An 18226-nucleotide genomic window follows, 5' to 3' on the forward strand; every position below is an offset into this window, starting at 1 on the left:
GCACCTTACTAAAGGCTTTCCACACATTTTCTCAATGTATCTCGACAACAAACCTGCAAGGTTTTGTCAGGCCCTTCCTAAACCTGATGATGGGGAAGTGAAACATTCGGCGACTTCCCAAAGCCACACAGGCAGACTTGGGTGGGGCCACATGACTTCTGGGCCCAAAGTTGTGATCTTTCCTTTTCATAGCAGGGAGTTCAACAAACATCTATTGAACTGAGCTGAATTTATCTATACCATGCAGTGTAACCTGGTCTCTACAACTGCAACTGGAGGCATCTCAGGTGTAAATTCTGCTGTTAGGTCCAATACTGGGGCACTCAGAGTGCCCACAAGGAAGATACACTCAGCTTTAGCTGAGCACTGACTAAGGCCAAATTTGCAGCTGTAGTTATGGGTGTCCCTTTTTTCTCATCGAATAGTCTTTCCAGTTAGATGCTACACATTCTCCTCCTACTCAGCGCTCCAGTCCAGGGACTAAAGCATGACGTGGTCACCGCCAGACGGGAGCCTGATCTCTGGTTTCCACTTGGAGGAGAGCTTCTGGCCAGAAGGACATAAGACACCAGGAAGCATTAGATGAAAACATTCGCCAATGAATTTGTTCTGAGTGGGGATTTATCAATCCATCATTAGGTGACCACCTCCCTAACACAGTGGAAGGAGGTCGTAAGACTTCCTGCGACGTCTTCAGATGGTTTCACAATTGCTCAGCCTGCGTCTTCACCATCTTTGGAGAGGTGTATGCTGGGCACACAAGAAAGTTTGACAAATGTTTACCAAATGACGGGCTGCTCCACAGAAGGCTGGAGGAAGAGTTATCTTACAGCAAAGCCATCTTTCCAGGTAAGATGATTTGTATCTGCTAAAGATATGCCTTTCAGAACAATGACAGTGCTCATGTCATGGCCCTAACTATTGTGGGGAAACGCTAGAAGGGGAATGCTAGTTTCCTTAGAGTCTAACCGGGGAGGTGGGCTATGTTATAAGCTAGCTTGTGCATATGTCACCATGTGGCCCCTTTTGACTTCAAAACAAAGAAATTCAGCTATCTTTTCACTTTTTTCTCTGAAAGGCTTCTTTCCTTGGCAAACATCATTATAAAAAACATAAGCAGACTATAAAGCAAATATTTAATAAAGCAATCATTATGTTATATCATACATATTAATAATATGCGTTAATAAAAATAAAAAACAATGATAGGACATGGTGTTTATTCTTTACCAGCCTGAAAAACCCTAAGGATTACATAGGTCTGGAGGTCAACCCTTTCAGTGAGCTCTGTGGGGCCACCTGCCCAGTCCTTGCTTCTACTCCACAGTGAGGAAGCCTCCCACACACTGCTGCTTGTAGGTTGAGCCTGGGGCAAGCCAACGGAAACTCTTCCTCTGATATCAGCTCATGTCTGGCTTTGCAATGAAGTAGGAAAGGGCTGAGTGGATTGACAGGTGTGTCCACCAGCTGAGAAGTCTGCCAGGTAGGCCTCTGGTGCAGTACTGACTCTGGGTCAGGTAAGGGCTCACTTCACTGGGGGCTGATCAAAAGGCAGAGAGGGAGAAGGTCAACTTCCTGGAAAAAGCCTTTTTGGGGGGCTGTTTGAAGAAAGACAACTGCTCTCTGGTTCATTATTTCCCACCAGTAAGAAACCCCACAAAGAGGCTATTCCCAGTGCTCAGAAACTGCCTCTAAATCTTTCAGCAGCAAATTGGTTGTCGTTGGCCATGGCCAAGTGTATTCTACAACCATAAAAGGAAAGACTGATTCTCAATTTGGGGGCTGAGGATGAACGGTGGAATGATAGAAACTTTGATTGGTGGTGAGCCAACCAGGAAGAAAAGCTCAGGGCCAAATTCATTGCTAGCAGGATTAGAAGAGTCCAGGTGTGGGTGCAGAGCAGGTGAAGGAACCAGCCCAGCCTCTTCAGACATCTGGATGTCCAGCCTGGCTCACCCAGCTGTGTGATATCAGGCAGTTACTGACTGCATAAGCCCCAGTTACTTCTTCTGTAAAGTGGTGATAGTCGTAAGACCTACTTCAGAGGATTCTTGTGGAGAGAAAATGCATGTAATCACAGCGCCTGGCCCATAATACACACTTTATCAAAGGTAGAGATTATTAGTTACCTGTATGTTATTTGCAAAAAGTACCAGGTAATGGCAAAATAACTGTACAAAATTTCAAGAAGCAGAAAATCAATCATGGTATGAATTTGTCACTACCGCAGTCATTTAAGGTTTTAAAATGGTCCCAGTGTGGACATGAATTAACAGCTGTAGGTCAGTCTTGAGATTTAAAACCCTGACCAGAGCTCAAGACACAGAGTGACTCTGTCCAGACCCCGTGCGGCCTGGGCTTTGAGTATTGTTACCCCAACAAGGTGTGTGCTAAGGTTGCAGGGGCGGGGGTGACAACTGGGTGACGACGGGAGGCCACTCACCGCTCGGTACTTGACCAAGTAGTGTCTGATGGGGGAGCCGCCGTCGTCCTGCTTGATCAGGTTCACCTTGATGGAGTTGCCATCCTCTCCCATCTGCCCTTCGAGCTTGGGAGCGCTGGGTTCCCCTGAAACAGCCAGTTAATTCTCATGACATTTTTCTCCTCAAAATGAAAATCCAATCCCTCAGAATAGGATGTAGTGAGGTGGTGGGGCTGGACTCTTGCTTTCTCAGAAATTCAAATGGTTAAAAAGCAGTAAATATAAAACTTTGGATTTCAGTAAGATGCCTCGGACTTTGCCCAAATGTGGTGTCTTTTGGGAATGTGCTGGGAACCTCCCCCCAACCCCATAAACATAGTCCTTTTACCATTCTAGAAATAGGCTTTTTGTTTCTGTCTCTCAGTCGTATTTGCACTTTCTTTTAGCTCCTCTTACAACCACAGATTTAACTTTTATAAACCTGATACATTTTGAGAAACAGCCTGACGTACGGGGAAATTTAAGCATTGAAGGAGAAAGCTTACATGCATAAAACAATTTTTCAAAGCAGCCCAGTTACTTCTCTGGATATGTAAGTAATTTTATTACTTAGATTCATTAAAAAAATAATTTAAGTTTCCGGCTGTGATTAAATAAAGCACAATTTGCCACAGGTGAATTTCTTGTAAGTATCCTGCATTTATGGCTCAGCTGACTAAGTGATAACCCTTGGTATCCTGTATTAAGGTAACAATCATTAACATCTTTTTGTGAGGAGAGTGAGAGAAAAAAATGTCTGTAGCATTTCTCAACAGAACAAGGTCGATGTTTCCCTTTATTTGAGGTATGCAGTCAGCTTGTAGCACTCTGAATACAAAGTCAGGAGGGAAGATGAGCTTGTACGTGACAGACCACCAGGGCTGGGATGGCTCTTCAATGCGTAAGAGGCTGATTTACTTTAAGAGAAACTATGTCATTAGTATATGCTGAAAGCAACGAGGTGAGAAAACATCTGATATCAAAAGTTAAAAAGAGGATTTAACACACTTGGGAATGCTGTGCTTTCTGTGGGAATCATCTCTCAATCTATTTCATAACCTCAGGACATTTGGGAGAGTTTATAAAACAGTTACTTTCTGGGTGAGCTGTCCTGGCTTGTTCTCTGGAAGATATGTGACGAGTCAGGAAAGGCTTATCATCAGCTTTTGTGTCTAATTACCCCAAAGTGTACCTTTGGCCATTTATGAGAAGACTGCTGGCAAGGCGAGTCTAGCCCACCCTCCTCGTTCAGCTACTCTGGGATCCTCAAAGTGCCCCAGTGTCCTGCTTTTCCTGAGACAAGGAGGAAGCAGAGAGAGAACGCTAAAGGAGAGCCTTGTTACTCAGCCTGGGCCAGTGTGCACATCACCTGGGAGCTTGTTAGATGCACTTATTTTAACACGATCCCAAGGTAACCAGTGTGCACATGTAGGTTTCACAAGTAGCAGTAATGGGCACACATAAAAGCTGCAACAGGAAAGATGTGGAATGTCTGAGGCATAAAGTATTTAGGGAGAGCCGTGCTTGTTATTTGTATTCTTCAACTATGTAGTAATTAAGGAAAAACAAGAATAAAAAGGTAAATGGGCTCCAGGCAAAACTTGTCCTGTGTTTATGCCACTATATAGCGATGGGCCCCAACTATTCAGTGGAAAATATTTAGAAATTTGGTTTAGATGTCAAGACACATACGCTTTTCAAAGTCTTGTGTCACAGACAATAATTCAGTCAGGTCTAATATCATCATAAATATGCAGTGCTAAGAAGAAACTCAAAGTGAAGTACATTTTAGAGTAGGGCTGGTCTGCGTAGGTTCACCAATGCCGAACAAATGGAAGTAGGAGGTGCAGAACTCTACAAATCCTATTCTCTGACTGAATCAGAGTAACCAACTCACCTCGGTTAGCCTAGGACTTTCCAGGTGTTAACACACCAAGTCTCACACCCTGGAAAAACCTCAGTCCCAGGCAAACCAGGGTGGCTGGTGACCTGAGCCTGACTGCAGGTGGACGCTAATCATTGTAACTTTCTGTATTCAGAATCGCAACACTGACCCTGTGATGAATCATCGATTTGCTTTAAGAAGAAGGGAAGGAGGTGGCATCAGTGTTACTTTCAACACACCTACCAGGCAAGGATCCGGCCCTTCCCCCAACGCCTCCTTGGAGGGGAAACAGAAATTAATCCACTGTGGCTGCCGTGGCTGTACCTTCTTAATTATTTCCTCTCAGAGCAGTGTGGGTTCCCCAGGCTAAATCAATACCGCCAAACACAGAACTCTGCTTTCGGGGGGTAATTATTTGAGAAGAGGCGCTCTCTCTAATGTCTGTGAAGATCCCTGTAAACCTGACAGCTAAGGATGGCACAGTAGAGTCCAGGGGGTCTGTTGCCTCTGTCTCCATATTTGCAAAATACTGGACCAGATGTTCTCTAAAGCTCCTTCTTACTTTGAAATCACTGTGACACAAACACAGTCACTGCTCTAGGATGGACTATCAAAATCACCATGGCTATTTTCATGACACTGTATAAGACAGAACACAAAATACAGGATATTCAACCACATTGAGGGAAATTTACCCCCAAATCAACAATTCCATATTTCTAAGGCACAGAGTTGCCCACTTTTTTAATATAATTTTAAAAACGTTATCTCAAGAAAGTCCCATCTTTGAAAAGAGACCCAAGTTTCTGCAAAGACATATCAATAAAAATCCTGTCAAGCAATCTCTGCGGAAACCAACAGCCCTGATGAAGGTACTGTCCTATCTTTGGATTTGTTTCTGAAAAAATACAAATGGAATCGCAGAGAAACCACTAGAAACTATACCACAGTTAGAACATAGTTGTAACATTGACTAAAGTTAGAACACTGTAGCACTATCATTTTACCTGAGTGACAACCACCTTACTCTGATATGTGTGTATTACTTTCTCATACAATTTAGAGCATTTTATACCAAATAATATTCAGGTGTGTCATTTAGAGTGCTTTCAATATGATTTATTCAACAAATGGATATTGAGTACCTACTAGGTACCAGGTAAGCTATTGGCATTGGAGTCTCAAAGGTGAATAAGACCAAGTTTTGTTTGCCCAGCGAAAAACCTGAGTTATGATCAATTAAAATAAAAATGGTGTGGCCCTTGCATAGAAACATAACCCTTCCTATGACAGTATTTCTAAAGGAAGCTCACATTCAACTAACATCATGGGGAGGGGATGAGGCTGAAGAAATAGAGGTCTTGGCATTCTGGAGGCTCACTGCTTTATTGAACACATTAGGAGAGGAAATTGCTGAGAGGGTCCCAATGTGAACTCTGTTCTGAGATGGCTGCTCTGATTGAAACCATTATGGGTAATTTCAGCAAAACCAATATCGTAATTATTTGTAAATGTTGGTTTGCAATTCAGCAGCAATTGGCAGGTTGCGCCAAGAAAACCCCTGGGGTTAATTACACCCTCTGAGTTTAGCTTCAGCCATTAGTCAATTTCCCCCTCCCCTGCAAAATATTGTATATAAAGACTAAAACAGTGGTGCCTTAAAAATAAACCCTGTCAATAACAAATATGAAATATTAGGCAGTTCTGGTATTTTCAAGAAGAATGTGAATCATGTATGCAAGAGAAAAAGAATGTACCATAGAAACTACATACAGTCAGAAATATCACAGGCAGGTCCTATGAATTCCCCTTAGAAACTGTAACTGAAATGCATATTTCTGGCCATGCAGATTGTAGGTCCTTCTTTGTAATTACTGTACTATTGTGCCTAAAATTGGAGTCAGCTTCGTGTCCTTCCCTCATCAGCTGAAACCTTGGGGTCAGAAAACTACTGTTGGGTATCTGAGTTCCACAACAGAAATTATAGGAAGCCCAGGGCGTCCAGACAGTGAATGTGAGAAGGAAAACAATATTCTACTTCTCATTCAAAAAAACCCAAGTACCAAGAATTGTATCTTCTGAATCAAATGCTGAGGGGCCGACAGACATGCCTGAGAAAGGATGGGTAGATTTTGGATCTTTCTTCATCCACTCTGTTTTCTCTTTCAAGGGATATGCAGAGTTTGGGGCATCTGAGTATAAACCAGTGATGGATGTAGGGGCTACATTAGAACCTTTTTCTTTTTCTAACAAATAGGATTCTCTGGCATTAAAATTACTGTTCCCTGTTTATACTAACTCCTGTTCCCTTTGTTGATTATTTCTCACAAGCAATGTGAAACTTGTGTATGCCTTTCTTTTGTTTTTAAAAGTCCAAGATGTATGATTTAGCTGTTCAAATGTGAGGCCTACTAGATTTTTCCAACTCAGGAACATTCACAATTACATCAAGAGGTTAGACGTTTCACTGGTTCTTAGGCAATCAGCAAACTACCTAAGGGAATCAGGATTTGGAGTTAATAGGCCACTGAGTCTCCTTCCTGAGGCTCAGTGCTTTGCCCTAGATGCCAAACAAGCAAATCTAATGTGATCTATGCTGCATACATTCTTGGATCCTCAAAGTCTCCCTGATGCCCTCTGACAACCTACTTGGCTATCCTAGGGGTGCAAGGTGGCTTTCTGACCCCTCAAAGAGTGGTTGACAGTGCAAAGATGGGCATCCACTGTCTTAAGTTTTGCTCCTCCAGATCAAGTCTTGGGAGTAAAGTGTACTTTTTCTCCTGAGCTCTTTTCTCTTAATTGTTAAGATTTGCTTGTGTTAGTGCGACCTGACTCTTTGCGTCCTGGTCCCTGGCTCCAGGGAGTGTTGGGATACAGAACGAGTGGGTGTGGGCATACCCAGGTCCCAGCTTTTACAAAGACAGGAAGCTTAGCTCTCTGCAGCCAAACTCACAGAGGTGTCTAGTTCACAGATCCCTTCCAGCATCAGTTTTCTCAAGAATTATGAATGTGACTGTGTGCTGGGGGTGGGGTGGGGAGGAAAATGGTGGCATGAAATACAAAGTAAACAGCAACAAATGAACTCTGACAAACCAAACCACAAAAATACCAATTCCCTTCTCACGGGTGACATGAAAACGCCAACAGACTAATTGATCAATTATCTTTGTTTCATCAACCTAAAAAGAAACTATAACCACGAAGGTATGGCTTGTGGTTATGGGTTGATCCAAGCTGAGGAAGTTATGACTGAAATGACTGCTCTCAACAACAATTAATACGCCTCCGAGGCCATGAGGTGGGGGCGCTGTGCACACGCTCAACACTATCTCATGGCCGTCAGATTTCTTTTGAAGTACGAGCCTCCTGGGATGTTTCAGCCCTCACCCTGGCAAACCCTTAGGGACATGGGCACTGTCCGTAGCCCCCAGTCCCTTGCCACAGGATTCGTGCTGGTCCCCATCGCTGCCTCGCTCTTCAGTCCCCTCACGCTAGCTCTCTACCATGGTAACCACAGTGCAGGGAATCCTTAGGAATAAAGGCAATTAGAGCAGAACCCTGGGTGGAAAGTCTATGTCGACCTGCCAGAGACCGTGGCAATCCAGACACACAGCTGTAAAAAATAAAGGAGGGAGTGGAAGGGGTGGTTAGTGATGTTTTCAATCTAAGAAGGAAGAGTGGGTGTTAAAGAGTTTAGTTCATCAGAATCAGCATGTCCTAGGACAAGTCAGTGTCAGTAGCTACATAAAAAAAGATCATTATGCATGGGTGGGGCGGGACCCATGCTCCAACATGCAGCACGCCGACAGAGGGGGTGCAGGGGCGTCTCATCACACATGCTGGTGGGGGAGGGAGGGGGTGTCCCATTTACACAGAGTCCTCAGGAGCTGATGGAGGCACTGGAGGAAGAGGCCATGGCATTAGAAATACACGTTTGCGTCAGGGCATTTTAGCCACCACAGCAAATCCACTCCTGGGCTCCTGGGACAGGTGCCTCCGTTTCCCTGTCGTGAACCCCAACATGCAAAGCTCTGTAGGCTCCAGGAACGAAGTGACTCTGGGGCATGGTACTCAATGCCTGTTTTCACATCCCTTCTTCTAATTCAGTGCTGGGCTCAGTAAACACTGTGGATGGGAAACTAAGGTACACGGAACATCCAGCATATGGTCAGTGCATCCCTGGCAATTTTTTTTCTTTTTTTTGGGTGGGGTGGTGAGTGTGGTGAACAGGGAACATTGGATTTCAGACAGGAATGTGGTTTGATGAGGGAATAATCTTGCTTTGGAATGCCATAGGCTCTCAGTGATTTTTTCAGTACTGGCCACATTTTTACTGATAGCCAAGACCACTGCTAAGGTGTGTTTCTAGGGCAACTGCAGGAAACATCTTCAAACATCTCTTGCCTGCTTAAAATGTCTGGAAGAGATCTCTCCTCAGAGGTATGAGTTAGTTTCTGCCTTGTTAACACTGTGCCTTGCTTCATTCTGAATTACAGCATTGCACAGAAATGAACAAACTTGTTTTTAAAAAAGAAACCAACAGGTTTCAACGCAACATCTGCTCACATTTAAGATTTCAGGGGGAAGGTCCAGGCTTTTTCCCATATACCAGCCCTGAGCAGTCACCACAAGTCTAAAAGGGCCTGGTCCCCCTTAGGGAAATACAGAAACCACAATGTTTTGGGTAAGACTCGGAGTTAAGAAAATCTTGGGCTCCCAACATTCTCTGCCCTAAGACTCACAGATTTGGATACTTTTTCAAGTAGGTGTAAGTAAGTTCTAATCAGATGTTCCCCTGCTTTGCGGACATTCCTACTTAATTTCATACAATGTAAATATCAAACATCTCTGTTTTGGAAACGAAGAGGGCTCCGATGCAAGACCTCTGTCCAGGAGTCTAGTTGTAAATGGGACTAACTAAGGGCACAGTGGCCATATCGAGAGAGCTGAAGTCCTCAGAGGTGGTCAGTGTGGAGGGCAAGGGGAGGGAACACACACAGGGCTCACACATGTGGGGAGCAGGCAACAAAAGGACAGACCAGGAACAAAGAACATGCGAGACGAGCTGTCAATGGTTTTGTTTGTGTGGATGTCGCCCAATCAGTTCTCAGAGAAGTGAGGTCAAATAGGGAACCCCTTGCATGCATGGGCACACTGGGCGGTTATTGGTGTTAGTTTTGCTTTCGTGAGCAATGCAGCCTATATGTGTCTCAGGTTGTGATTTGAAGTAAAAATTTTCAGTTAGAAGAGAATGGAATGCATATGACTCCCAGGGCAGGTTTTGAATAGGTGTTTGCTTTTACTGGGGAAGCTGTGAGCAGAGGCTTCCTTGTCTCTTTACAGTAAGCATGAAATATTTTCACAAGGTTGTGACAGACACAATATTAACTGATTATTTTGTCACCGCTATGCACTTAATTAGGCTATAATTTTATCTCCTTTGCTGCAAGGGTCAATAGTGTGCTTCTTGATTACACAGAAATCTCCACTCATGGTAACTGCCAAATGACTTTTGTTTTGATGTTTCCCCCCCTGCCCGGGAGAGGGTCACTCTTGAAAAGTGACACCTCAGCAATCACAGCCAAACTGCTCTAATTCAAAATTCTTAAATCTATCATCAGAAAGTCCTCAATTTGTATGAGTTTTATAAGGCACTGTCATTGGTTTTGAGCAAATACAACCTTTGCAATTGATACATTTCTCTCTGTAATGTTTCCATGTTGTGAACAGATATATTTTCACGGAAATGCAAAATGCCACTCATTTTAGAGCAACTCTGATTTTTAGAATTAATGGATAAAGTTAAACAACATTGCTATAAAGCTAATTTACAAAACTGCTTTCTGGGAAATAATTTTTATGAGCTGTATGGTAAAAATTCAAGTTTGCAAACTGTGCTGTGGTTAAAGTGGTTTTACTGTAGATAGCAGTTTGCAAGGCCAAATTTCTTAGGGCACAATATTAAACCAAAGGCTGTCATGGTATCAAATTATCATGTCAAGACTGCAAAGAATGATGATTTCTGCATGTGAATTGAGAACAAGAGGAAGTCTCCCAAATGGCTTTGCTAAGGAAATTCGAGACAGGAAGAAATGAGTGGGCCCTAGGTGCCAGGCTGTGGTCCCAGATTTATGTCACTAATCAGAACAAAGAGTTTTACCTTCTGTTCACCAGCGTGGACGACATCATCAGCACCATGCAAGCCACATGACAAAGTCACATGATACGCACGCACATGATTGGTTGAAAGGAAAGTGGAGAAGGTCACATGGAAAATACAAAAAATTAAAAACTGATGTAAACAATGGGCAGGGAGAAAAATCAACAACAAAATCACAGACTAAATAAAAGGAGAAATCAAATAAATTAGCAGCATATATAGGAAACACTGGGAGGACGGTAAAACCGCCCAGAAATAGGAGAATAATAAACCATAAAGAGCATTTGGTTAACACCAATAAGCATTAGATACAGCTGCAACACTGGATATTAATAACACATCAAGAGCATGTAAAACTTGTTTGAAAATAGGGAGGTGTTTCTGTCAGGACCCAGGTGTCAAAGTCAATCCTGGAGACTGTTGAAGGAAAAGACAAAAGCAAGTTATTATTCACAGATTCCAGAAAAGTCTCGGCATCCTTGGGAAACAAGGGCAATGAAACAGACAGAACATGGGTCATGAAGGGAAAGTCCCATGATTTTTAAGGCGTAGACTGTGCGCTCTGTCAGAACAAAATATGACATCACGTTAAGAAAAGTCATTTCATGTTTCCTTTTTGTCACAATGAGGAGAGGGGGCATGGGCTGAATGAGGTTTGGTGAATGCAGGCCAGAGAAGGTGGCCCTGGAGATCTTTCCTCACTTCGCTATTTATCTTCCCATGTTATCCCACAGGCCCAGAAGAGATACCCAGTAGAGACACATATAAAGGAAGAGGTGAGGGCAGAAAGAGAATTGGTTTCCTTCTGGGCACTGAGACAATGGCTCCGTCAGCAGTGAACAGCAGAAACTAAACCCCTGATCCAATGAGCTGAGAGCGTGACATTAAACAAATACTTGGGTGTTTGTGGATACAGTTATAGCTTTCGAATTGTGACTGCACTGATAAGACACAAATTTGATTTTTACAGTGGAAAAAATAGTTTTCTTGTTTGGATTTATCCACTTTCCTTTTAGTCCTATGTTGTATTTACGTTCCAATCTGTCACTTAAATATGATACGAATGACCTTGCTTTGTCAAAAGGCATTTTGGGTTTCCCACCTCAACTTTCATAGGCCAAGGAAGTTCTGGCTATCACCAATTGAAGCTAAGAGAGGAGAAGGGCCAAGAAAGGAGGTGAAGATACTTCTCTGCCCAAAATACACCACTATTTACAAATAATTCAAGAGAAATGCTTTAGCCACGTTATATATTCCCTTGCCACTGTGAGCCAATAGAATGTGTGCTTCTTACTGTCTGACGTGGCACAGGTTCTGGCACATTCCAACCATTGGTGCCCTGCAGAAACTATATACAGGGCAGAAGTTTATCCTTTGATTTTATTTGGGATACTTTCATTCATAATTACAAATGGACCAACACACACACACACACACACACACACACACACGCACACGCACACACACGCGCGCAAAAATAGGAGACATTATTTTCAACCCTATTGACTGACTGATGATCGGTGGATTTTGTATGCTTCTAGGTACTTTGCTATTAGTTCCACCGCAATTCACATGTGCAACGCTTTGCCTTACTGTTGAGGAATACATTCATGCTAAATACAAGCTGCTGCCCAATTATGACTGTCTTTCCTTTATCCCACTACCCACCGGGACTTATCTGAGTCAGCAGTCAAGTTCAAAATGAAAAAAGCCTCCAACTTTCTTCTCTTTGGAAGTCACTACTAAGAATTTTATCTGTGGGCAGAAATGTCTGATATTTAAAAATTAAACGTACGTCAGGGGAGAAACACCTAATTCCTCCCTGAGGAAAAATCTGGATCCAAGATTGTATTTTACTTCCAGAGAAAACCAACCTACAGTGAGACACATTAAACATGACACAGGTTGTGCAAATGCATACTGTAGCCTTCTCCTACTGTGCCTGGCACACACACTGCACCCAAGTTGGAAAGGACAGGAGTATCACTGTTAGAAGAAGAAAGGATGCTGTTAGTTGCATTCCTTGTCCAAGTGCAAAAAAAAAAAAAAAATCATCTGAATTAAACTCATGCGAGAGTACAGTTCATTGTCAACTGCTCTGCTCTGCTGACAAAATGAAGCCTCAAAAGCATTGGGAATTAAAATTCATTGCAACACACACACGGAGAGAACACCAAGAAAGCTATGTTCTATAGTAGAAAAAAAGAACCATGTCATGCAACACACAGAACCAGGAAACTTTTTTTCTCTGTTCAATTATGTATTGGAAACCCTGGCCCAGGGAGCGGAGCGTGAGTGGGAGCTGTTCTGTGCACACCTGCTTTCTGCCTTCTCGCTCTGAGTCTTGCTCAATGGGATGCATGGCACTTTTTCTGTGCACTCAGAATTATAAAATCTAAAACTCCCACACAGTTGTGGACGCACACTATAAACACTCATGTACACACACACACGCACACACACACACACACACACACACACACACACCACCAGCTCCAGTTGATTTGTCAGGGTATTTAAGGCCTAACCCACAGGCTCACTTCATTAGAACATTATAAAGACTAGCTTGGAACATGTTACAGTTGTGATGAAGTGTAAAGTTTCCCATGATGGCAAAGATGATACAGTCTTGCCCTGACTCTATCATCAGATGAATTCCAGAACTTTCATCTGGATTCTCAGCATACAAACTTGAGCAAGCCTGGCTATACTTTTTCGGACCATGATTTTTCTTGCACTGAGGCCTGCGAGGGGATGGAAGGATGTCTCCTACCCAGATGTGCTCTGTGTACACTCCTCCTCCACTCTACAGCCAGACAAAGGAGGGCAGGCTGTCAGGAAGCAGCGAGTCCTTAGTCCTTTGTATCACCCTCTACCTTTCCCCCAAACAGCCATTTTCTACTATGCTTTTCCTTGTTCTCAGTCTTGCAGCTATTTCTATATGAGCATCTGTGTGTGTGTGTGTGTGTGTGTGTGTGTGTGTGTGTGTGTGCACATGGGGAGGAAAGGGGAGGGCAGGGGAGGGCCAACAAAAGCTGGGAAGAGATGCTGTTTCTTTTGCCTTACAAGCGTTTTTCTAATCCTTTTCTATTTTTAACTTGAGGGTAAATTTGGAAAAGTCTTCTCATGCACAGAATATGCTTTAAATAATCACCCCAGTTCTTTTGGTGATGCCGAGTCTGCTCTCTTGGCCAAGCAGACAGCATGCTTAGGAAACCACACCAGGCGAGGGGCCGCCATGCATTCACAACTGTTGCTTTAATACAAGGGAAAACCACGGGCAGCGCTGTGGCCCAGAAGTCAGCTCTGCAACAAGCAGCAATCTGGCCAAGAGCAGCTCAACTCTGTACTCACTAGATGATTCTGTGGTTGTAAGGGCGGGAAGAGGCCAGGTTGCTATGGAAACATGAAGGACAGAAAGGGCACAGAAAGGTGAGGGAGAGAATGGAGATAAATTCATAATTAAATATGTGTGTATATATATTTAAGCCATTATTATAAAGAAAAAACAGAGATGGTGTAGGAGATTCTCCACTCCCTTCTTCCTTGATTTATCAATATAAATATAGATATTTTAAAGAGATTATCAGAGATTTTGCTGACAAATTACTCTCACGCATTAAGAAATAACATAACCCTCGTTCTTACCATGAATTCCAGCTACTACATGCTGGGCATTGTTTTGTGTTTTTCATACTTGAGAATTTAATTTTCACAGACACCCACAAGGTATTTGTGAGATAAGAAATCTGAGGTTTGGGGAGGCTGAGTGACTCATTCCAGATCCTCGAGTCGTACGCAGAGGCAACGGGACTGGGATTTGAACCTAGGGCTGTTTCTGCTTCCCAAGCCTGAGCTCCTGCTGCTGCAGTACACTGCCTGGAAAGTACTGGGTGGGCTGGTAGGCTTGTTTCTAAGTCAAACAGATACAATAGGGGGCTTCTGAGCTTGGGGCTTGTGTCAAGCTCAAAAGCCCCTATTGTATCTGTTTGCTCCTGTGGCTGCTCCCAAAGGGCTGGTGGGGACTTCTGATGTACTAAGCAGAACACAGCCAGCCAAGCGGCACGGCTCCGCCTGCCTGCACCCTTCTGCTGCTCTGAGCATGGGTTGCATGACACCCTGGAACTCTCTCAGCTACTGCCTCACTTTGTTCTTTCCTCCCAGAAAGATAGGTTCAATACTCCAAACAGTGGCAGGCCTGGGGTCTCTACTCCCGAGGATGCAGGGGAACAAAAGGACAGGACAGCCAAATGAAACAAGATTATTAGTGAGCGGGGCTCCGGCAGGACGACAAAGGCTGAGACTGACCAGGGGACGTCATTGTCGGGCTTGATGGTACTGTTCCCAGGTGGGCAAACACAGCTTAATAAACGCTGTAATGCTGGTTGGGTTTTTCGGGCAGGGGGCCAAGGGGAGGGCAACCACTCATCCTATTTTATAGAGGAGAAAACCAAGGCTCGCTTGTGAAGGGTTAAATAATTTGCCTAGGCGCCTGCCTCCAGGCACATCTGCAAGCTGATACTGTTTATTTTCCCACAAATATTTACGAGAAATGTATGCATTTATGGAAAAAGAGAAAACTATAGGCCTCACTAGCTAATTTCAATGTCTGAAATCAACTGTGCCAATTAAAATGAGGGTGAAAACACAACACCCCAAAGCATTTCTTATGACCCTGCAGAACTGAAATTTTTCTTGGCGAATTCCTCTGGCTTCTCCAAATATCAGCTTTGGTCCAGCTCACCAAGAATCCCAGCAGAGGGCTGGGCTGCAACAGCCTCGGGGAGCCTGAACGCAGAGTTTTCTGTGCAGAGCCATGCTTTACACTTGCCTCCCCTTCAGGGGAGTGCTGCCTCCCACGAATCTAAGAGGCCCTGTGCCTATTTCTCTTCATATTTTCTTCTCTACAACCCAGCACTGCTTTCCGCCAACAGAGTTGAATTATCACCTGGTGAAGGAGATAACATTAGGCAGACCCACTGTGGCTGGTGGAAAGCGACCTGCAGAGAGATGGATGAAGAAAATGATACTCACTATCTGGATGAGACAATGGAACAAGGGTGGAAGAGCTAGCAGGAGCCACTGAGGAAAGAAAAATGAGGGTGAAAAAAAAAGGGATAAAAGATCATCAAGATACACAGATACTGCATGAAAAAGTGGAAGAGCCAACCTTGGGATGTCAGTACAAGAAGCTGAAGCGAGTTAAAGCAGGGAAGAAGGACACCGTGCATAAGAACAGGTAGCCAGCAGACCAGTAGAAAGCAGGACTCTCTGATTTCACACCATAAACCTGTGCACCTGCCAACCTGTGGTTCAGGTAAGGGACTGGGCCAGGAAGAATTGCAGAGACCTTCAACCCTGCCTGAAAACAAACAGCCAATTCAGCAGGACCAGGTGTCTCCACAGGGTCAGACGTACGGGAAGAAAGGGAACCTGGACCCCAGCTTAAGATGAACAAGTAAAGGAGAAGACGACTTTGGCTTTTCACATTAGATATCCCACATGTGCTTGTATATAGGCATATGTTTACACTGATGGCACATGTTTGTAACAAAACTTATACATCTCACCCCCTAATTTTAATATCCAAATAAATGGAAATCACCATCCTATTTATTAATGTTTACTACAGGGTGAGGTTCGTGATTGTTTGGCATCTGGATGATAATACAACCTCTGCTGCCTCCAAAAATACCCCTACAGAGTGCAATTCTCTGGATACTGCTGTGTGTATGGAGAGTGATGCAAATAATATTGAGTGTTATTCTTGCTAAATGGGTAACTCTAACTAACTTTGGGGAGAAATGGTGCATCTAAGACAATTTGGACAGATCTTTAGTTTTCCACTGGCAAACACTAAAAAGTTGTCCCAACCACAATCACAAGACAAAGCCCCTTTCAGAGCTATACGAAAATTTGGAAAAACATCACCATCTCTTCAACATTGCCTTGACACTCATGGTTTGGTCTTCCTTATACCTTCCAGATGGCACCTCACTAAACAATGAAAATACAACGTCACTGGAATCAGAGCAGCATAGGCTACTAACGTGTCATGATTTGGTGGTCTGGCTAATTCAGGTAAAAGTATATAGCTCTCTCATTTATTTTTTTAACTTGAGTTGTTTGCATAATTGTCTGTATTATTTGGCAAAGGATGGAGTTTTATGTGCTTTAACCACCATATATCACAAAGCATTTCACTTAGACCTGCAGTGTGCCATCTAGGGGGCAAAATGTGAAAACAGAAATCTCAAGATGCCTCTTTTAAAAAATAGAAACTCATTCATCCATAATCTTTATACCCTGAAAGAAATCATTTACTTCATGCTACAGAAGCAATTAAGAGGCAATATCCAGGCAATGAAATTCTAAAGGTGTGTGGCTCAGTCATGAGGAAAAGACTCATAATAAATTGTGACATCATCTTTTTAGGGTCTCAGCAGCCCTGATAGGGAAACAGCCCCTCCCAAGGCACACACAGGTTTTCAGCTTTCCACCTAAGAGTGTCTCAACAGCATGAAGACATTCGTCCTAAATATACATGACACAGGGACGTTTTCCCAGGTTGGTGTTCTATGTGTTTGGAGTCACAGCTTCCTTATTACCTTCACACACACATTTATGAACTGCACACATGAACCTCCAAATAGGTGACCATGCTTTCTAATCTGGCAGCTCAGAAGCAGGAGTCTTTGAGGTGTTTGTGGCTTTGGCTAGTTTCACTCACTCATCCCTCTGCTTGTGGAGAAGTCTATTAAGGGACCAAGAAAGCAACTCCATTATTGAGACATCTCAACAAACTTCAAGTGATGAGCTAACGTGAAATGCACTGGCTCTCACTTAGCCTCTCCCAACCCAGGTGTCTGGCAGCAGCGACTTGCTGTCTAGTATGCCAGCTTCCGCTGATCCTGTACCTTTTCTCCCGAAGGCCACTGTCACAGGATCAGGCTGTACATCTGTACCCCGGTATTACAGGAGGGGAATGCACTGTTGGTGGGCAAGATAAGCCAGTGTCAAGAAACCCACATGGCTGCTTCCTGGACTTGGCATAAGCACACAGCTAAACTGCTGTAACTGCTGATGATGGCTGATTTTGTTTACCTAATTTCAGATAACTTTTGTTCCTTCCAAGTATTGGGAGTAAGAACTCAGAGAAGGTCCTTTCCAAAACTTGTCCTCACTTCCTAGTAGCAGTAAGTGGATGTTGTCATGGTGATACCATGCTAAGGTACAGCTGCCTGTCACTTGCAAAAGTTAAAAATTAAGAAACATAGTTGGTGGAAAGAAAAGCAGGCTTATTCAGAATGCCGGCATTCTGGGAGGTGGTCTTTGGACAGGAGTCCGTCATCTTCCCAAAAAGCACGGTGTCAGTGGCAGTGGTAAATGATGGCATCTTCCTCCCAACTATATCCTCTTTCAGGATAGATCTGGGAACAACACGATACCCTCTGGGCTAGACCCCCACTTCAGCAACTCTAGGAAGGCCATGATGGTGCAAGAAGAGACCATAATAACCAACTTTAGTGGGACTATGATGTTCCCACCTATTTCCACATGTGTAGCACCTATTATCCTGTTCAAGTTCTTGAAAAAGGCACTCTCAATTCCAAAGCCATGCCATGGGTCTCCTTATCTAAAAGAAGCTTACTTTTTAATTCTTTAAACCACAACTTTATTAAATGATTGAGAAAACAGTAACAATACCTGCTACTATATT

General features: G+C 43.5%; 1 protein-coding gene across 31 annotated transcripts in view; it reads right to left on the bottom strand.

Moving 5' to 3' along the window:
* NCAM1 (neural cell adhesion molecule 1) overlaps positions 1-18226 on the bottom strand; it is a 308388-nt gene that overhangs the window by 17306 nt on the left and 272856 nt on the right. For all 31 annotated transcript variants that reach the window (XM_019753325.2, XM_019753318.2, XM_019753323.2 and 28 more), the window contains one exon: positions 2444-2568. In XM_019753325.2, the coding sequence (XP_019608884.1) occupies positions 2444-2568 (125 nt within the window). The remainder of the gene's footprint in view (positions 1-2443; positions 2569-18226) is intronic.

Source organism: Rhinolophus sinicus, linkage group LG06 (genome assembly GCF_036562045.2).
Source record: "Rhinolophus sinicus isolate RSC01 linkage group LG06, ASM3656204v1, whole genome shotgun sequence".
Lineage (NCBI taxonomy): Eukaryota > Metazoa > Chordata > Mammalia > Chiroptera > Rhinolophidae > Rhinolophus > Rhinolophus sinicus.